General features: G+C 45.3%; 2 protein-coding genes across 5 annotated transcripts in view; both read right to left on the bottom strand.

Annotated features, from left to right (window-relative positions):
* Window positions 1–22508, bottom strand: part of LOC143481746 (NACHT, LRR and PYD domains-containing protein 3-like) — a 44206-nt gene that overhangs the window by 6954 nt on the left and 14744 nt on the right. For 2 of the 4 annotated variants that reach the window (XM_076979879.1, XM_076979876.1), the window contains exons 2-6: window positions 21775–21909; window positions 8945–9026; window positions 3234–3344; window positions 2901–3004; window positions 991–2767 (exon numbers count right to left, since the gene is read on the bottom strand). In XM_076979879.1, the coding sequence (XP_076835994.1) occupies window positions 991–2767; window positions 2901–3004; window positions 3234–3344; window positions 8945–8997 (2045 nt within the window). In that variant the 5' untranslated portion in view covers window positions 8998–9026; window positions 21775–21909. The remainder of the gene's footprint in view (window positions 1–990; window positions 2768–2900; window positions 3005–3233; window positions 3345–8944; window positions 9027–21774; window positions 21910–22508) is intronic. The other 2 variants (XM_076979877.1, XM_076979878.1) reach the window with 2 other exon arrangements.
* LOC143481735 (NACHT, LRR and PYD domains-containing protein 3-like) overlaps window positions 1–22508 on the bottom strand; it is a 104429-nt gene that overhangs the window by 67184 nt on the left and 14737 nt on the right. The gene's annotated exons all lie outside the window — the stretch shown is intronic.

Raw genomic sequence — 22508 nt, 5'->3', positions numbered from 1 at the left:
TTTCTTATAAGGCCCCCCAGCTTTGGAATAATCTTCCTAAATGTGTCCGGGACTCTGACACAGTCACAATCTTTAAATCTAGGTTGAAAACCCACTTATTTAGTCTAGCGTTTGATAATTAATATCCCCCTTAGATAAAGGTACAGATCCAGGGGTTCATAGACGAAGGGTTTTATGGTAGACTGGGGCGCTGGTGCTGTCATCCTGTCACTGCTCGTGGTCACTCAAGTTTGTTGACAGTGCAGTGACAGTGCAGACAGTGCAACTGTTGTAAAAATCACTGTATAAATAAAATTTGATTGATTGAACGTGGACTGACTCAAACAAAGATGAGTACGGGACATTGTGCGGACGCACATTAAATAGACAGACCACATAAGCCTAGAGTGATGACGAGACGAGGCACAGGTGAGACGAATGAACACATTAAGACACATCCACACCCACGAAGATCCACAGACGCAGACGTCTAGATGCAGATGACAAAAACATGCCCAAAGGGGAGGGATCAGGGGCTGTACAGTGACAGGGTGGAACTGCTGGTGTTACAACTCTCCCCTATTTTGTACGCTGTTATTTATAATGTGTATTGCATCATATGTAATGTGCAGTTGTGTTATGCTAATAAATCTTATTTTACTTGAAACATGTGAATGTATGTTCTTCAGATAACATTATGTAATGTATATAAAATCAGTAATTGTATTAAATTGGCTATGCATATTCATGACTCACGCTGCACTATACAGTAGAAGTTACTCCAACATAATTCTAATTCAGCTGTACCTGTTTCTAATGTTGGTGGGAGGGTTCAATAACACCAGTACAGAAAGTCCCTACAGTGAGAGACAATCTGTGTGTGCATTTTTATTTAATTATTAAATTTTGTGCAATCATGTCTTTAGTCTTATTATGATATTGTACTGAATATATTATGCTTTTGGTAAACTCCCCGCAGTACAGTAAGTGTTTAAGAATGAAAATACTCACTCAGCTTTTCTGGATGCTGTGACTACTGGCAGCAGTCTCAGTAGACATTCCTCTGATGGGTCGTATTTACTCAGGACAAACTCATCCAGATCATCTTCTGAGTTCAGCAACACAAACACCAGAGCTGACCACTGAGTAGGAGAGAGACTGGATCCACGAAGACAAAGGTAACTTCCACTGCTCAGGTATGTTTGGACTTCCTGCACTAGAGAATGATCATTCAGTTCATTCAGACAGTGGAATAGATTGATGGATTTCTCTGGAGAGGGATTCTCCCTGATCTTCTCCTTGATGTATTCAACCGTTTCCTCTTTGCTGTGAGAGCTGCTTCCTGTCTGTGTCAGTAGGTCTCGTAACAGAGTCTGATTGGATTCCAGTGAGAGACCCAGAAGGAAGCGGATGAAAAGGTCCAGGTGTCCATTCTCACTCTGTAAGGACTTGTCCACTGCATTCTTAAGAAAGTCAGACATTGATGTCCTTTTGAAGTCATGTAAGACTACAGTGGTTTGGGGTTCCAATACATTTGCGTTGTTTGAGATGAAGGAGATAAGTGCATATAAAGCAGCCAGAAACTCCTGAACACTCAGATGTACAAAGCTGAACACCTTCCCCAGGTGCAGCACAGACTCCTCTCTGAAGATCTGGGTACACACTCCTGAGTACACGGACACTTCTTTGACATCAATGCCACACTCTTTCAGGTCTTCCTCATAGAAGATCAGGTTGCCATTTTCCAGCTGTTGGAAAGCCAGTTTTCCCAGTGCCAGAATTGTCTTTCTAGTCTGGTCAATATCAGTATCAGTTTTTTCAACGTACTTTCTGTCCTTGTGTTTGATCTGAAAAATCAAGAAGTGTGTGAACATCTGAGTCAGAGTCTTGGGGATCTCTCCACTCTCTGCTTCACCCAACATTTTCTCTAGAACAGTGGCTGCAATCCAACAGAAGACTGGAATGTGGCACATGATGTAGAGGCTTCTTGATGACTTGATGTGTGAGATGATTTTATTGGCCAGGATCTGATCACTGATTCTCTTCCTGATGTACTCCTCTTTCTGAGGGTCACTGAACCCTCGTACCTCTGTTACCTGGGTAACACACTCAGGAGGGATCTGATTGGCTGCTGCTGGTCTAGATGTTATCCAGAGGAGAGCAGAGGGAAGCAGATTCCCCTTGATGAGGTTTGTCAGCAGCACATCCACTGAGGTCGACTCTGTTACATCCCACAATCTCTCATTGTTCTGGAAATCTAGAGGAAGTCGACACTCATCCAGACCGTCAAAGATAAAAATGACTTTGTAAGCATCACAGTCTATTAATTCTAATTGTTTTGTATCTGGGAAAAAGTGATGAACCAGATCCATCAGGCTGATCTTTTTCTCCTTTATTAAATTCAACTCCCTAAAAGGAAGTGGAAATATGAAGAGAACGTCCTGATTGGCTCTTCCTTCAGCCCAGTCCAGAATGAACTTCTGCACAGAGACTGTTTTCCCAATTCCAGCAACTCCTTTAGTCAGCACTGTCCTGATGTGTTTGTCTTTAAAGAGGTCATTACATTTGATGGGTGTCTCCTGTGTTGCTGGTCTCCTGGATGCTGTCTCAATCTGTCTCACCTCATGTTCATTATTGACCTCTCCACTCCCTCCCTCTGTGATGTAGAGCTCTGTGTAGATCTCATTCAGAAGGGTTGAGCTTCCATGAGCTGAGATTCCTTCGTTAATTCTTTTACATTTATCCAGTAGTTTGTGTTTGAGCTTTTGCTGACATATAGAGACCAGCTCTAAAATACAGAAGAACAAGATCACATTTTATAAAAGTCAGTCTTCTTAAAAAGCTAAAACTCTTTGTCCAAACACAGGAGACTGTAATTAGAGTGATACTCCCATCATAGAGCCATGACCCAGAGCTCTTACTGGTCTTTAGTGTGTTAGCGAGGTCTTTCTGGCTCTGATCCTCCTCATCCTCTGTCTCTCCCCCAGAGCATGCTGGGTCATCTGGACTCAGTTGATTCTTAAACCTGGAGAATATGTAGCACATTCCCACTTATACAACACGCTCCATTAGACACTTCAACAGATATTGTACAGTACAGACTGGATGAACTGATTAAACCCCCTAAACCAGTATTGAAACTGCCATTGAAGAATGAACTGATTTAATTCCCTAAACCAGTATTCCTCACTCCCAGTGCTGGATTAATGGATATAATCCCCTAATCATCCCTACAACCAGGACACCATCCTTACCTCGTCTCACCATCACATCCTCCCTCTCTGAAGGTAGGTGGAGGGGATATTGACTCGCGTCTCTTCATGGAAAGACAGCTGGGATCAGGTGTGTCTGATCTCTCTTTTTGACTAAACACACATGATTTAGGAAAATATGTTAAAACCAAAATATATGTAAATAAAATAAATGCACACACAAACACAGGCGCATGTGGACACAGGTAAACAAAGGCAGGAGCAATCAGACAAAAAACAAAGATTTTAAGAATAAAAATCTTTATGTACATAAAGATAATGTGTTTTTAATCAACACTTACTTCTTCCAACCATAAATACTGGAGACCATATCTGTATTGTCTTGTGTGTATACGTTATTATTTTAAAATACAGTGAGTCCCCGCTTAATGACTGAAAACTCCATCGTAAAGCAGTTTTCGTCGTTAAGCATGACCCTAGATTTAGATACGCTTTGATCACAAATACAGTTTAGAAAAACACTAACAATGTTCTCGTGCGTGCGTGAGAAAAATAAAAAAAAGTCGGTCGTAACTCCGATCCGTCGTTAACCAGACCCATCGTTAAGCGGGGACTCACTGTACTTCAGACTTCTCCCTGGATCAGTTTACAGCTGATTGTGAAACAGCCCGGATGGGAATCAGCACCTCTAAAACTGAGACCATTGTACTCTGTCAGACAAGTGTGGAGAGCCTTCCGGATTGTGGACTTGCCTTAAGTGGAGGAGTTTAAGTATCGGGTTCTTTTTAACAAATGAGGGAAGGATGGAACAGGAGGTTGACAGACAGATCGGTGCAGTGGCTGCAGTTTTGTGGACGCTGTACCAAACCGTAGTGGTGGAGAGAGAGCTGAACCAAAAGGCAAAAGAGCTTTAGTGACCAAAAGAATGAGATTACGAATACAAGTGGCTGAAATGAGTTCTCAGAAGGATATCTGGGCTCTCCCTTAGAGATAAGGTGAGGAGATTGGTAATCCAGCAGAGACTCTGGTAATTGCTGCTCCTCCATTTAGAGCAGAGCAAGTTGAGGTGGTCTGGATGTTATTTCTTCTGTTTCCATCTCTCTTAACTGACCAAGATGACGCCCTGGCTCTTAGGTGCGCTCTGTTTTGTTTGTTTTTGTGTGTTATTTGTGTGTCTGGTCACTCTTCTGGGTATTCTTACACCAGAGACCTTAGGACTACAACACCTATGGATCTATTTCCTGTTATTATTGCATCTGCAACGGATTTACTACATACTTTGATCCGGAAAGTGAGACGGAGAAAGAGAGGTAAGCGCGCAGGTGTGCTTGTGCGGCTGAGGAGACGTGGATTACACACAGCCTTACCTAGGACTTTCCTCTCCAATGTGCGCTCACTTAGAAATAAAATGGACGAACTGACACTGATGAAAAGCATGAACAGAGACTTTTCCACGTCCTGTGTTTTATGCTTCACGGAGTCGTGGCTGTGTGAGGAGATACCGGACTGCACGCTCCAGTTAGATGGATTTAAAATCTTCCGCGTGGACCGGCAAGCTGCGCGGGAATTTGCTTCATTCATACTGGCTGCTGTTTACATCCCGCCAGATGCGGACTTGCACGTAGCACAGTGCGCGCTCACAGACCAGATTCTGTGCATGGAGCGGACATACTCGGACTCACTTATTATTGTACTTGGGGACTTTAATAAAGCCAGCCTGCGTCGGGAACTTCCAAAATACAAACAATACGTCAAGTGTCCGACCAGAGAGGAAAAGACATTAGACCACTGCTACAACACGATAAGTGGGGCTTATCATGCAGTGCCCCGCGCTGCACTCGGCTTCTCTGACCACGACATGATCCATCTGATCCCAGCATACAGACAGAGACTAAAGCTTTCAAAACCGGTGGTGAGGACAACAAAGCAGTGGACACACGAGGCTGTGAAGGCACTCCACTCCTGATTTGAAACAACAGACTGGGACTCAATGAAAACTGCCTGTGACAGCTTGGATGATTATACGGACACTGTAACCTCATATATTCACTTCTGTGAGGACAGCAGTGTACCATCACGCACCAGGGTGAGTCAACAGTGACAAACCCTGGTTTACTCCCAATGTGAAGCAGCTGTGGTTAGAGAAGAGGAAGGATTTTAAAGGTGGGGACAAAGACTGCTAGAAAGAAGTACAGGTTTACCAAAGAAGTGGCCTCTGCTAGATTACACCACTCTGAGAATATGCAGCAGCAGATCTCAGAAAACGATGCAGCCTCTATGTGGAAAAGTTTTAGGCAGATTACCAACTACAAGCCTAAAACCCCCCACTCCACAGATAACATACAAACTGCAAATAGGCTGAACAAGTTCTATGGTCACTTTGATGGTCATTTCAGCAGCCATTCACACCTCCACCTGTCCCAGTTGTCTTGACTACAATACAGCCAGCATGGAAACTCGCTCCCCCACCTCCCCCACTCATCACACCACAAAGGAGTCCACATCATCAAGGTCTCCTACCCCAGAACCTCCATCCTCCTCCACCCCGACACACTTTTGTATTCAAGAAGACCAGGGGCCTCATGTACGAACGGTGCGTACATACAAAAACATTGCGTACACTATGTTTCACACAAACGGTCAGATGTACAAAATATGTTTTGAATCTGAGAAAGTGCGTAGCCCCACGACACTTTCACTTCAGGCATACGCATGTTTCTGATGCGTTTTCGTCAATTAGCGACACTTAGTGGTGATGCATTGAAATTACAACTATTAAGATATAATTTACGCATACATTGTAGTAAGCCCTTATTGTGTAAAATAAAGAAAATTTATCAGAAAATTAAACAATAAATCAATCAGACAATTTCACTGCCTTACTGAAATAATCATTCAACATATATGTATGTGTGGTGTGTGTGTGTGTGTGTGTGAGGTTGTGTTCTTTGTGCAGGTGCTTCTCCTTGGCAGTGTTCCTGGACCTTGTGGGGGTCTCCACCTGGCAGGAGCTCCCTTGTGTTGTGGGGTGACCGGAGCCCGGTCGTGAAGAGCCCCTCCCTAGAGGGCTGGGGCCCCCTGATGTTTGGGGACCATGGGGCTCCGGTCTGAAAAGCTCCTGCTGGGGATGGAGATCCTCCCTCCTGCCCGGGGTGACCAGGAGGCCCTTGGGGCTGCTCCCTAGCCCGCGTCGGGGGTGCTCTGGGCCTCGGTCTCTGGCGCTCCTGGGTTGGGTGGAGGAGTCCACCTTGAGATGAGAGGCCCCGGGAGGGGTTGGCTCCCCAGGAGGCTGGGGTGACCCAGAGCAGAAGGCAGGGGTCAGCTCTGGGAGGAGGTAGGTCCAGGAGGTGAAGTAGCCACGCCTTGGAGAGGTAGCCTGCACACCCCCACACACACGAGGGACGAGAGAGGAGCCGTAGCCCCTCGTCCTCACACCCATGGGGCTTACCAGCTGAATGCTGGTTAGGGCGTGAGGGCCCTGTGACCGACCGGGGCGTGGTTTTATGTTGTTAACGGCCCGGTCGGTCCAGGGTCCCGCCCGGGGAGGTGAGCTGTGTAATGTTTTGGGTTTTATGTTTCAGCTCCCGGACGGCAGGAGGTGTGTTCCTGCCTGTCTCTGCCTTCCTGCCCCTTCATGTTTTGTGTGCAGCCGCTGTGTGCCACACACCCAGTGGAGGGGAGTGCGGCTTGGTGGGGGGGTCTGTCACGGTGAGGCGGCCCCCTACCGGCCGCCTCCGTCCACAGCGGCTGTTGTTGTTGTTGTTTGGTGACGTCATGTGCGTCCTTCAGGTGGGCGGAGCCCGTGATCCGTCTCACCTGAGGGTCGTTTGTTTGCCTATATATGTCTTGTCTTTGTACCAGTTGACCGCTGGTCATTATATCCTTAATTTGGAGCTAATGCACGGGTTTTTGGTTTGCACACTTCTATTAAACCATCCTTTTTCCTTGAGACTTGGCGTGATCGCTTCCTTTTCGTTGCTCACACCTGCCCGTCACAAAAACGGTGTCAAATGCTTTTAAGACATGTTTGCGTTGCATGAATTCATAAAGCAGCTTTGTTTGTAGCCAGATACAAATACGTTATAGCTGTTTAAAGGAGGGAGCACCTTTAACCTGAAGAATTAGAATTGAGCTGTTATCAGAGAAATTCAGAAAATACATAATAGAGAAGATTTCAAGAAAATCCTAAAAGTGATTGTAATATAATAATGCCAAGATTGAATCCAATGACTTTAACCAGTATTTTTTTTTATTTCTTTTTTCCATGTCGTACCACACATACATAAATTACAAGTCTGTTGTGCTCCGCTAATTGAGGGGCCAGTCTAAACCAAAAATGCCAGAGCCGATTTTTTGTCCCAGTCCAGCCCTGACCGGGGGAATGCTCCTGTATCGGCCAGAGAAGGGTGTGTCGTATTGTGAGGGCATGTGGGGTCCTGCACAATGTTGCGCACAGGTGTGCCGTGCCATTGTTAGAAGTGGTGGAGCAACCAGTGGACTCAGAGCCAAGATAAGTTAATGTGCAGCCTAATCCAGGCGCCATACAAGCAAGGAAACAAATCATGGCTACAGTATAAAAAAGAGACAGCTGTCAAATTTGAACCAGTTCTTTTATTGAGTCGCTGATGCTAGTGAGCGCATCACTGATATTTTCAGGTGCATTATACTATTCTGCCAGTGTGCATTGATCTGACCCCACAACATTTAAAGTTTCACACTCAGACCTCTATACCTCATTCAGGAGTGTCTACACTTCACATTCAGTTAAGTTCCTCTTCTTTCCCCGTTTAGACATGGTTTGTAATAGATCAGTTCAGTTTACGTGGCCTACCACACTTCCAATTTCTTGTAATACAGCTGATTGTTGACTGTGGAATATTTAGGAGTGAGGAAATTTCACGATTTGTTGCACAGGTTGCATCATATAGTTCCACGCTGGAATTCACCGAGCTCCTGAGAGCGACCCGTTCTTTAACAAAAGTTTGAAAGAATGGGTCGTAAAACAGTCTGCATGCCTAGGTGTTTAATTTTATACAACTGTGGTCATGGAAGTGATTGGAACACCTGATTCCGATAACTTGGATGGGTGAGAAAATAATTTTGGCAATATAGTGTATGTCAGTGGGACAATAGAGGTAGTTCTTTTTTTTGTGAACATTGTTCTCTAATAGAGGTTTGTTGTTTTTCTTACATCATTTGTGTGTATTTGTTAGTAAGTTACTTATCACTATAAATTGGATTAACGCACACCATTTTGGAAAAGACTTAGTTAAAATCATGAAATACTGGAGAACATGTGTGTATTGTCTTGTCTATATACATGTATTGTGTTTACATTATAAGTTCAAATAGATCAACGTTTTTATTTACGTTGTTAATATGCTTTCCTACACACTAATGTTTGGTCTCTTCTGTCGCCATTATTTGTTTAAAATCTTAAAAAACATGATTATATTAGATTATGTTTAGATAAAGCATGTATACATGTTGCTCACTGAAAGTTGACACTGATAAAATGTGTTTAATCTCATTGGCAGGTTTTTTTAACCTATTTTTTATTGAGGTATTTATATAGTGTTGCGCAATGTTTTCCTTTCTGTATCTCGAGCTACTGCAATATGTCAATTTCCCTCTGGGATATCTGTCTGTCTGTATGTCTCCTTTACAGAGTCCCACTGTTTTCTCACATCTTTCCTTTCTGTGTGTCATTCTCACCTCTTTCCTTCTTGTGTGTGTGTGTGTGTCATTCTCACCTCTCTCCTTTCTGTGTGTGCAGTTCCTCAGAGACACTCATTCTGGAGGCCATGTCTCCTTCTACAGATTACAGATGTAAATCTGCAAACACACACACACACACACACACACACAGATGCAGATACATAATGCAGGACAATCAGATCAATTACAATCTTGGTCAGAAGGCAACAAAACATCAGAAACATGGACTGCAGCATCATTATTTACTTCACTTCATAACGTGTTACATGGCGGTATTCGGACACAAATTCACTACGAGGGTTTTTATAACTAGTGAAGCCCAAACACTTAACCATAAAAAATAAAAAACTAAGACCTCCGCCAAAAGGACTGCAGAAAAAGCACTAAACCAATAAATCACCATGAAATTAAGCACGAGGGACAAATGGGGAGAAAATAAAGATCACGGAATACTCAACGTGGGAGAAAAAGCAAAAAATGAACTGAGAATGCCAGGGGAAGTAGATGGCTCTCTAACCACAGTGGCAAAGGAGTGACAACACTCGAATAACAGAGAAAGACGAAGCATGGTGACGAGGCACCAGACAATGCCAAATGTAACCGACAAAAGGGGCTGACTGCATGTGCATGTAATGAACGCAACAAACAACTCAGCAGTGCAGTGGGGACCCAGCTGCGCACCTCAGGCCCACACTGTAAAAAAAAAAATCCATTTAATTTACGGTAAAAGACTGGCAGCTGTGGTTGCCAGAACTTCACCGTAAAAAAACGGTGACAATGTAAAAAACACTACGGTATCTTTTTTGACAACCGTAAATTTCATCATTTAGAACTGTTCTTTTTACGGAAAATTACATTACAGCTTACAATAATACACTGTAAAATGAACAACTTTTAAAAATAAACCTATTTACGGTGAATAATTTTAAAACAACTGTTTTACTGTTTATCTCTATGACGAACACATTACAACCATTATTATTTTACAGTAAATTACTGGCAGGCCGCCATCACTAGGGCCTCCCAGTTGTTGCCACCAATGATCTATATTATTCTCATTGGTTGCCACATTTTAAGGCAACAAGGCACTTTTATTTTGCCTTAGCAATGTAATCACGCATGAAGCCATAATCACGCGTATTAAACACAATATGTGAAACATGAGGGCAGGTCATTAGCACTGTAACATTACACAAACACGGTAGGTAGACTCAGACAATGTACAACTACATAAACTAATACAGGGAGACTTAAACTAACAAAACATATAATAAAATACATAATCAACAACAGCATGTCATAACACTTACACAACGCGTATCAATAACGGAGCCGCGGGGGCTCATGGGAAGTAGCGCTGCCCCCAGTGGACCGACGCTACACAATTTTACAGACTTTAAGCAGAAAAGCCTTAAATTTTCTCAAAAATCAGCAGTGCGCCTTGTATGTGCACTGAATTCAAAAATCTGTCCCTGCACAGATACGTAATGTGTACGCTGGCAGCAATAAACTAACCAGAGAACATTACGTAAAACGTAATTGAGTAAAGAACAGCCGGGAGAAACGTCTCTACAGTCACCATTCGACTGAAGGCAGCAATGATAGCACAAGACTTGAATATCGAAAACTTTTAAGTGCACCTTATGTTCCAGAAAACACAGTATTCCTTATATGTATAAATATTTGACCCATATTTGCAAAGACAATTTCTAAAATGGCAGTACATTGTCCTATATTTAAACATGCTTTACCTTTCAGCACTGGCCATATTTTTAGCATTTTCTTTCTGTAGAAATCAAGGTGCGATTTTGCTGATTGATGAATAAATTTTCACTGTAAATTGAAATGTAGGCTACTCATCAGCAAAATCTGTCATTTAGACTGAATATTTTTTTTATTTTTAGGGTAATTCCTTGTTTACTACATTACAGAATTTTCCAATATATTTTACCTAAAATATTGAAATTAACATTAAAAATGTGTGCTTTCTACATATGACTGTAAAAATTAATTTTATATACTGTTTATTTTTTAAAAATAAACTATTGCATCTGTTACAGTGATATACTGTTTTCTTATGATCTTTTACTGTTGCTATTTTATAGTTTATTACCGTAAAATTCAACAATGTAACGCCGGTGGGTAAGGAACAACACACCGCGTTAGAGAGAGCAAGGGAGAGGTGGAACCAAGTGCCACAAATCAACAGAACTAAAAGGAGTGCCTGAATAAACACGGACTTCTCAATGCGTAGAAAGAAATAAAGCAAACCAAGGATGCCAGGGGAAGTAGCTGGCTGCTAGCAATAAAAACTGCTCAAATAAAAAACCCTTCCCATACACACAGCAACGGGATAGGAAGGTAAACAGGTTGAGGAAAACTTGAGGGAGGTCAGTAAGCGACGCAGGAGATAGGAACTCGAAAAATGACAGAGAAAACAGACAAGAGAGATAGGTGACGAGACACCTACAGAGGCAAACGCAGCAACAGAGTAAACAGGGAGAGGCTGAGAACGCAACGGCATAACCATAACGAATCAGCAATGATCTGTCTCCACGGGCTTCCTTAAGAAGCCATGGCAACAGGTGAGACAGATCATTGCTGATTGCATTGCTGAAGTCTAGGGCTGGCTCGGGTGCCCCTTGTGGAGGTAGATGGCACGGCATCCGAGCCAGCCCTGGCTCGGGCGCCCCTAGTGGCGGTAGATGGCACGGCATCCAAGCCAGCCCTGACAAACAAACATTTTTTACAGTGCATACCCCTCCCAGGTCAACCAGGAATTGCTCACAACCATGAACCTGACGGAGGTCCAGGAGGCGACGAACCGTGTAGGCCGGAGCCCCATCAATGATACAGGAGCCCGGGGCAGACCACATAGAACGGGGCAGAGCCATGATGCATTAAACACTGGATGGACACGGAGAAAGGCATTGAGTGCCAAAATAGCTCCCATTCAGTGGGAGCATGAATCTGCCGTCAAGCAGGCCTTGGTCCAAGAGCCATACCCAGGAAGGGGATCCCCCAGGAGCTTGTACGTTCCCATAAGTCAGCAAAAAGGGGTCATGGATACATAGTCATCAGTATAGTGTCTAGGTGCTGGTAAAGCAGGTTCTAACTGAGCCGCTGCAGTGGGAGGCTTGGTAGAGGGAAGACTAACTGGGTTGTTGGGCAGCTGTCTCGATTGGCCGGCAGTCTGCACAGCCAATACTACCTTTTGTAGCTGCTCTAGAATCTGTTGGAGTGTTTGTTCATGTCTTCTGATCATTTGTCTTGCCGTGACAGCACGGCTCTTAATTCTTCATTTTCTTGTAGTGTAGCTGGGTCCATTGTAAAGCTGAGTTGTACTGTTACGCAGCGGTATTCAGAAACGAGGGTTTTAACACTAGAACAGCGGCTGTTTTGATCTACCACTATCAGCTTGCGTCAATTGACGCTCCACCAATGCTACATGCTACTGTCGCGCCTGCAGCAGCGCAAATTGTTTACAGATATATTACGCCCATCTTTTTTAACCCTTTTTAGGGGAAGCTACTCTTCAAGACTATTCCAAAAACACCAAACTTGGATTCATTCTAATAAAGAAAAGGAAAAAAATTGTAGCTGAGGAATACATCATGGACCCAGCAATGTTCCGTTTCTGGAACCTAATCCTGTCTCATTGTTATTGAAATTATTATGTGAATTGTGTGTTCCTTATTAATCCATAAACAGCAGAACCCCGGAACTCAACCACCTCAGTACTCGACATATCCGGAGTTCGACACAAAATTTTAAGAAAATTTTGTCTCGGGCCCAAACAAAACTGACCTACATGACTTTTGTAAACAAAATACAGTTCATGCTTTGGTCACATCCCGCTAGTTGGTGTTAGTTGCCTTTGTTGCTCAATGGGTTTTAACATCTTTGTGCAGTAGTATAGTATAACTTCCTGCATACCGATTTCCATCCATCTCCACGCAACTGTTCATGAGAAATCCCGTTCCGAACACACGGTGTTTACAACATGTGGTTTACATGTGCAACTTGACTTGCCCTTTAAATTGCACTTTTAAAAAGTTTTCAAAGTAAGATAAGTAAGTTTTTTCACCTAAAATTCACTTACTATCAAAGCATCTGTATCACACTTTCAAACAATGTATGGAATGTTGGTTTATTTGCTTGCTCACGAAATCTTTATAAAAACACGTATTCCTCTCCTGTGCTGCGAGCATCAAACAATTTTTGACCTATCAGTGACATTGCAGCGTTGTTTTACCTAATCTGTTCTTGAATTGCAAAGCTGCATCTGTTAACTTTTGAATTCCGTAGTATTTATTGGTCTGGAGGGGGGTAGTGGTTTTGAATGACAGCTTTTCACACCTCTGCCTGGCGAGTTTGCATTGCATATACTTTTGGACATCATAGAAAAAGAAAAGGTTTACTTTAGCTGGAGTTTATGTCGAGTTGTTTGGGTAGATAAAAATGGCTAAGAAGAGCTATGAAAGGCTACGATGGATGAAGTTGCATTTGTGGCTATGAATAAACAGTTGTGAAGAAAATGCATACTAAATATTAGAATATAAGCAGTATTATGTACTGTATGGACAGCCATCCGAACCTGAACGACTCTCACCCTGAGTAAGTCACCTTAATTCATCATGCCGCCCTGATTCCAGTCTGGTTGGCTGCTATTGAAGCGGGTTCGGGAAACCGAGGCAGAAAGCGCTTAATCCAGAAAATCCCGAGGAGGGAAACTTTATTTTCCACGCAACTCAAACAACAACACTGTTCTCTTCCCCTCCCCTGGCGCGTGCAGGCGCCGCTCTCCCAGTGTCACTTAAAGGGCTAAAACTCCCTGAGTGGCCAAGTGCCTGTCTGTTAGGGAATTCACTGTGAGGAGTAGTAGTCGCTACACGCCCCCCCAGAATTCACAAAAACAGACATGTCCATCCGGCGAGGGGGATGAATCAACCGCCCAGACTGGCTCACATTGGCCTCCGGCGGGTCAGTTGCACAAGCTGCTTGACCAGCAGGGCAGGCAGGACCAACGGCCGGGGGCCGCCCACGGCTCACTGGACATGCCGGCACCACAGCACCATCCAAGTCCAAGTGGGCCGGCTTCAGACGATCCACCGAAACGCTCTCAGGGACGCCCCCAATGTCCACCTTGAAGAACTTGTCCCCCGGCTCCAGCACTCGGAAAGGGCCATCATAGACCGGGCGGAGGGAACTGCGGTGCGCATCATGCCGTATGAACACAAACTTAGCAGCACGCAAAGAAGGTGGAAAACGGGACCGCTGTAGGCCATGCTGAGAGGTGGGCACGGGGACAAAAGCACCCGAGAACTCACGAAGGGCCTGCCGCTGGTGGCTGTCGGACCACGAAGCAGTAGGACAGGGGAGAAAATCTCCGGGGACCCGCAAGGGCTGGCCGTAGACAAGTTCGGCCGACGAAGCCTGGAGATCCTCTTTGGGGGACGACCTGAGGCCCAGCATGACTCAGGGGAGCCTATCCACCCAGTCGCCGTCCCGGAGGCTGGCCCGGAGCGCAGCTTTCATAGAGCGATGGAAACGCTCACAAAGGCCGTTGGCCTGGGGGTGGTAGGCCATCGTGCGGTGCAAGTGTACTCCGAGGCCCGCAGCCACGCCGTTCCAGAGGGCAGAAGTAAACTGAGGCCCGTGGTCCGAGGACATATCCAACGGGACGCCAAACCGTGCGACCCACACGCCAATAAACGCCCGGGCCACTTCTGAGGCCGTAGTGGAGGACAACGGTATGGCTTCCGGCCACCTCATGGTCCTGTCGACGACGATGAGGAGGTGAGAGAAACCACGGGACGGTGGCAGCAGCCCCACTAAATCCACATGCACGTGGTCGAAACGCCGCAGGAAATGAATTGGCGCGCTGACAGGCTACACAAGCTCTAACCCAGTCGCGAGCATCCTTCCTGAGGCCATGCCAGACAAACTTGTCCGCCACTAGCTTCTGCGACGCCCTCCTGCCGGGGTGTGAGAGACCGTGTATGGAATCAAAAACCAGCTTGCGCCAGCGGGTGGGGACAATAGGCCTAGGCCGGCCCATGGACACGTCACAGAGGAGTGTCACACCTGCATCACTGAAGGGAACGTCCGCCAACTGCAGGCCGGTGATTGCCGTCCTGTAGGCCTGGACCTCCGGGTCCGACGCCTGGTCTGCTGCCATACGGGAGTAGTCGATGCCGAGGTGCACGGCGCCAACGACCCCACGAGAGAGGCAGTCGGCCACCGAGTTGTCTTTCCCCGCAACGTGCTGAATGTTCGTGGTGAACTCCGAGATGAAGGCCAGCTAACGCTGCTGACGAGCTGACCACGGTTCAGAAACCTTAGCCATCGCGAATGCCAATGGCTTGTGGTCCACGAACGCAGTAAACGGGCGGCCTTCCAGAAGAAAACGAAAATGCCGCACAGCCAGGTACAGGGCGAGTAGCTCGCGGTCAAACGTGCTGTATTTGCGCTCGGCGGGGCGGAGCTGGTGACTGAAGCATGCCAAGGGCTGCCAAGCCCCATCAACCCACTGCTCATGCACCGCGCCCACGGCATAATCCGACGAGTTTGTGGTGATGGCGATGGGCGCATCAGGTGAGGGGTGCGCCAACAAAGTGGCATGCGCCAACAAAGTGGCATCCGCCAACGCGTGCTTAGCTGTGTCAAAAGCCAAGAGCCGCTCACTAGTCCAATCCACCGTGTGCTTGGCGGCTTTGCCTTTGAGGACCATGTAGAGAGGGTGCATGAGGCCGGCTGCTCATGGGATGAAACGGTGATAGAAGTTCACCATTCCCAGGAACTCCTGCAGGGCCTTAATTGTAAGTGGACGGGCGAAACGCTGCGGTGCGGTGGCGGAGAAAATCAATAAGGCGAAGTCCAAACTAGGCACTTCGACTGGTTGATGATCAGGCCGTGCTGGCTGAGATGCTCGAACAGGAGCCTGAGGTGCCGCAGGTGCTCCGACCTTGAGGCGCTGGCCACCAAAATGTCATCTAGGTAGACAAAAAGGAAAGGCAAATCATGCAGGACACTGTCCATGAGACGCTGGAATGTCTGGGCAGCATTTTTGAGGCCAAAAGGCATACGGAGGAACTCGAACAGGCCGAAAGGAGTGATCACTGCCGTCTTCGGAACGTCCGTGGGATGCACGGGGACCTAGTGGTAGCCACGGACTAAGTCCACCTTTGAAAATATGACTTTTCCAGCCAGACATGTGGAAAAATCTTGCCCATGAGGAACAGGATAGCGATCAGGAGTGGTGGCGTCGTTGAGCCGGCAATAGTCACCGCAAGGGTGCCAGCCGCCGCCTGGTTTCTCGACAATGTGCAGCGGCGAGGCCCAGGTGCTGTCAGACCTACGCACAATACCCAGGCGCTCCATCGTCCCAAACTCAGCTCTCGCTATTGCGAGCTTGGCGGGGTACAAATGTCTAGCGCAAGTGTGAACAGGTGGGCCCGAGGTCGCGATATGATGCTCAACCCCATGCCTGCTGCTGTCCGAAGAAAACGTGGGTTCCGTCAGACCAGGAAACTCCGCGAGGAGACGTGAGAAATCGTCCGAGACAGAGAACGCACCCGACAGGTTGGAGGAGCCTAAACGACTGAGCGAGCATGGGAGAGAGCTGAAAGTCTCTGGATTCACGAGGCGTCTGTTCCTAACATCAACCAGCAAGCTGTTGGCACACAGGAAATCGGCACCTAAGAGGGGAGTGGAAACCTTCGCCAGCACAAAAGGCCATGTGAACCGCTGCCCACCGAAGCACAGTGGCACTGACCGTTGCCCGTACGTGGGAATAGAGCTCCTGTTGGCGGCCTCAAGGGCGGGGCCAGCGTGGCCCGACTTCATGTCCATCTCGGAGGCGGGCAGAATGCTCAACTGAGCGCCGAGACACTGGGTAGTAAACCCAGAAGTTAACTGAGGCCCGTGGTCCGAGGACATATCCGACGGGACGCCAAACCGTGCGACCCACACGCCAATAAACGCCCGGGCCACTTCCGAGGCCGTAGTGGAGGACAACGGTATGGCTTCCGGCTACCTCATGGTCCTGTCGACGACGGTGAGGAGGTGAGAGAAACCATGGGACGGTGGCAGCGGCCCCACTAAATCCACATGCACGTGGTCGAAACGCCGCAGGAAATGAATTGGCGCGCTGACAGGCTACACAAGCTCTAACCCAGTCGCGAGCATCCTTCCTGAGGCCATGCCAGACAAACTTGTCCGCCACTAGCTTCTGCGATGCCCTCCTGCCGGGGTGTGAGAGGCCGTGTATGGAATCAAAAACCAGCTTGCGCCAGCAGGTGGGAACAATAGGCCTAGGCCGGCCCATGGACACGTCACAGAGGAGCGTCACACCTGCATCACTGAAGGGAACGTCCGCCAACTGCAGGCCGGTGATTGCCGTCCTGTAGGCCTGGACCTCCGGGTCCGACGCCTGGTCTGCTGCCATATGGGAGTAGTCGATGCCGAGGTGCACGGCGCCGACGACCCCACGAGAGAGGCAGTCGGCCACCGAGTTGTCTTTCCCCGCAACGTGCTGAATGTTCGTGGTGAACTCCGAGATGAAGGCCAGCTGACGCTGCTGACGAGCTGACCACGGTTCAGAAACCTTAGCCATCGTGAATGCCAATGGCTTGTGGTCCACGAACGCAGTAAACGGGCGGCCTTCCAGAAGAAAACGAAAATGCCGCACAGCCAGGTCGCAGAGGAAACGATGCCCCGAGACCGCGTCTGTCAGGAAAAGCAGGCTACTGGAACGGCCGACGCCTGTAGATGCTAGCAGGCGTCGGCCCTCACTTTTCCCGGCTTCCTGAAACCGCATGGCGGGCGGCAGCTTCTGGCCTTGGATCCGAAACACGCGTGGTAAAAACATAGAGCTGGGGAGGGCGGAGGCCTGGACGCGCAGACGGCAGCGCCAGTGGTGAGCGGAGGTGTACAGACATGCGTGGCTGCAAAACACTGCTTGCCCAAGAAAATCTTGTCGGCCTCCCTAGCTAACGCATGATAATCCCTGAGGGTAGAACCTGCCAAGGTTGCGCGAACGTTGCTGGGTAACTGCTGAAGGAAAATCTCCCTGAACAGAAAACACGGCGTGTGGTCGCCCAGTAGGGACAGCATGTGATCCATCATCTCCAAAGGTTTGGAATCGCCCAAACCAGACAGCGAAAGAAGCCTGCGGGCACGCTCCGACTCCGACAGCTCGAAAATTTGTAGAAGCAGCGATTTAAGGGCTTCATACTTATCGTCCTCTGGAGGATCTTGTAGAAAACTTACCACTCTGGAGGCGGTGCCGTTGTTCAGGGCCGCGACGACATAATAATACCTTGTGTCGTCCTCCGTGATTTTCCGGATGGCGAACTGAGCCTCGGCTTGAGCAAACCAAACGGCGGCATGCTGCTCCCAAAACTCTGGTAATTTAAGCGCTACTGCGTTCGCCGACATGACGCGAATACTTCGGAATCGTCCGAAAAGACGTCGGGGTCACCACTGAAGCGGGTTCGGGAAACCGAGGCAGAAAGCGCTTAATCCAGAAAATCCCGAGGAGGGAAACTTTATTTTCCACGCAACTCAAAACAATATAGTATATATATACTATATATATATTAGTGGTGGGCAGTCGTTAATTTGATACTCTTATCGGGCAATATAAAAATTATCGCCGTTAATCTATTCTTAAAGTTGGGTTGGGAACTGGGTCAAAATGGTTAAACAAACTAGGATGACTTTCACGTTGATAGTTTAGCTCGGCTGTATTCCTAACCAAATTGCACAGTAGGGGCGAGAACGAGTTTTTAAACCTGTGAATTACAAATCGTACGTGTTTTTACATGGATGCAGCCACGAAGTCGCCAGGTTTGCTTCATGGAAAATTCATTTTTACGAAGTAAAGTGTTACCGGAGCGGAGCTCGGAGCGGTCATTTTCTGCATGGTCCTAGCGCTAGATTCGTCACTATTTAAATATTTCTTTTTAACCGTTAAAACTGCAGAGGACCAAAACTGACTTTTGAAAATTACGTCCATGAGGTTAAATGTACTAAATGTTGGCTTACATTTCAAATATCATGTTTAGCTGAATAAACATGTTATTTAATGTACAGTATGTAGGCTTACAAATTCATGTTTAACTGAATAAACCGTTGAACACGAGTAGCCTACATTTTATTGAGCATGTTTTTTTTTTTTCAAAGTAGAACAGCTTCCTCAAGCAGTCATTGATGCATTTTGGAAACAGGAGATGAGCCCCTGGTCTAATGCACCCTCTGTATTAAGAAACCCTATCTCAAAAACGGACTTTTAGTCATTACTTGGGTAGCACGCATATGAGCCATTTTAATATAGATTAATCTAGATTAATTTAGATTAATTTCAAGATTTCAGTGAGATTAATCTAGATTAAAAAAATTAATCTATGCCCACCCCTAATATATATATATATATATATATATATATATATATATATATATATATATATATATATATATATATATATACACTGCTCAAAAAAATAAAGGGAACACTTAAACAACACAATGTAACTCCAAGTCATCCTTCACTGATTGTGAATCAATTTCAACTGCTCTTGTGCAAATGGAACAGACAACAGGTAGAAATGAGAGATTTTCAACTGATTTCAAAGATGATTATTAATTGAGATCTAGGATGTGTTATTTTAGTGTTCCCTTTATTTTTTTGAGCAGTGTATATATATATATATATATATATATATATATATATATATATATATATATATATATATATATATATATATATGTATACACACACTCCTGATCCAAATCTTAAGACCAGCTAAAAAATTGGAAAAATTTGCATTTTGCACCACTGGATCTTAAGAAGGTTGTAAGTAGAGCTTCATTCAATGCTAAAAGAAGAAATGGGACCAAGAGGCAAAAGATTTTGAGCAGCCAATTTCTTGTAGACTGCATTTACACTCAAACGTGTTTTTCAGCTGATCAAAAGTTTAAGACCACAGCCTTTAAAAGCCAAAATCTGCCAAACATTTTGAATCCATGTCATTTTTTGCAACACTGGAATCAAGCATGCCTAAACTGTTGTTTGAAGTGATCAACAAGAATGGAGGAGCTACTCATTACTGAGTCTTTTTTGACACTTTGATTTTTGAGTTTTGAGGGGCCCTTTGGTTTTTTTTGAGGTATGGTCTTAAACTATTGATCAGCTGCTGAACAGCCTATTTCAGTTATATTGTTGTTTTCAATAAATTGGCTTCGCAAAATCTTTTGTCTCTTGGTCCCATAACTTAGGGTGGCCATATTTTTGTTTGGGAAAACCAGGACACTGTGTTTAGGTTGTTGAGCTGGGGGGGTGGCGAACGTAAGTTGTCGAGTGGGGGGGGTGGGATGGGGTGGCGATCGTAAGTTGTTGGTTCTCCGCCAGTTGAGTATGATGAGGCTCAACTGATGAGGCTCAGGGATTCCGTGTCATACAGCGCCGTGCTCAGGGTCCTAGTGCCTGTAGAATTAATGGCCCGATTAACGTAATTTAAAAACCAGGACATTTCCACAGTTTTAAAAAATATCCCGGGACGCCCGGGACAGGACGTGAAATACGGACATGTCCCGGGAAATACGGACGTTTGGTCACCCTACCATAACTTCCACTATCTTCCAGATAATAGTTTCTTCTATAAGGCACTTTAATCATTGTAGCTTTTGGGTTGATTAACTAAATGGTCTGTGGAGTTTTGTTTCATAGTTATTTTAACTTCAGTTGGTTTGTCCTTCCTCAGATTCAGTTAATAGCTTGATTAACTCTCTGAACCTAAACCACGTTTTTGACCTAATGCGTTGTATGCATTATAACTTTAAATTGTTGATATCTATTGATCAATAAAATTTGCATTTATTCATTAAACCAACTACTGTGGCAAATATTTCAACCAGTGGTATTGGGACAAAGAGATTGAGGCAGAGACTTTTTGCTACAGTGTTCACTAATGTTCAAGCAACAGCCATCGAGTTTCCCCAATGATAAAGCCAAAGTGGCTTACGTGATAACACTTCTCACAGATTGACAAAGAGATTGAGGCAGAAAGTTCCAGAGAAATATCTACTGTCCATGGAAGCAAGCTTAGTGCGTGGGACAATCAGAAAAATGGAGAGGATCTAAGGGTGCGATGAGTAAACCTTGATAAGTTTGGTGAGATATGCAAGGGCAAGACCATGAAGACCATGAAGAGCCTTGAATGTAAGAATCAGAATTTTATAGTTGATCCTGCAAGTGATGGGTAAGCAGTGTAACTGCTGAAGGACAAGTGTGATGTGCGCAGAGCATTTCATTGGAATGACGAATTATTTTGTTTTGGAAGTTGGTGAGATTCAAGTATCATGCTAAACTAACATTGGCATGGGACTTCTTACCAATTATAAGATACAGACAGAAAGAAGTCTAAAAACCATCTCCTGATTTTCAACATCAAGCCATAGACCCTGAAATCAGCCTATATGTTCACAAACCTAGCCTTGTAAAACAAGCCGATGCCACACCCATAGCCTATGTGACGTGTTTGCACAAATAAACCTGAACCAAAGACAAAGGAAATGATTTGATAAGTGTTAATAGTCACCATACGGTCAACAGCAGACAAGTGTTATAATCATCATACCGCTACCAGTCTGTGTGTATCTTCTACACAAACCAAAAAAGTGACACAACATGAATGAACTATAAAAACAACTGAGGTAAATTGATCTGCTTAAGACAGAAAGTGAAAGGACAGAAGAAAGAGTAAAGAAATATATTTTCATGCCTTTCATTAACACCATCTACTGGAGTTTCCATCAAAATTCTGATCATTTTTTAATCTACAGCACAGACTCACATACTCACCATGTTCCTCTGAAATATATTCATGTGTCTCCCTCACTCTGATCTGAGTGTTTATCCTGTTCAGTTTCTCATATGACTCTGTTGGAGGTGGAGTTGGAGATGATTATCTTTTTTTAACAGATCCTGGTCTCAGTGCTGAATAACACAGAGTGGGCCATAGGTAAGACTGTGTTAAAGAATGCAGACAGACCAGTTATTCTCATACATACAGAGCTACTGTAAATAAACTGCTGACCTGAGAGCACTGTAGGTTTCTCTCATTAATTAATGCCCTATTGTACTTGCACACTTGCAGAACAAAATAAAAATACAGTCCTTTTTCTTGGTATAAATAAAATACTAAAAAATATATAAGCAGGTTAATACAGCAGCTACATTTTAAATTTGTATTGCACATTTACACATGTAAACTTGCATTTGCCCCACTGATTTGATTAGTGCATTTTATTACATGTTTCTATTTACATGGAAAACTTCTTACACTCTTGCTGCCATGTTAGTGGTTGCTAACTTGAAATGCAGGGTTGCCAACTTTTCAAGATCACTTGGAGTGAGGTTTGAACCTGGAGGAGGTAGCGAGTTTAAATTGTTGACGGGGGGGTGTGAATGGAAATTGTTACCGGGCGGGGTGTAAAATGGACACAAATTAAGTATTATATCATGATCGATCGATCACCAGTGGTTGGCGCCAGAGCGAACTAGTAACTCATTGAATCATAGATATGCATCAGAGG

This window comes from Brachyhypopomus gauderio, chromosome 18 (assembly GCF_052324685.1).
Source record: "Brachyhypopomus gauderio isolate BG-103 chromosome 18, BGAUD_0.2, whole genome shotgun sequence".
NCBI lineage: Eukaryota > Metazoa > Chordata > Actinopteri > Gymnotiformes > Hypopomidae > Brachyhypopomus > Brachyhypopomus gauderio.
The sequence above is the reverse complement of the archived record's forward strand: the minus strand, read 5'-3'. Positions and strand labels throughout refer to the sequence as shown.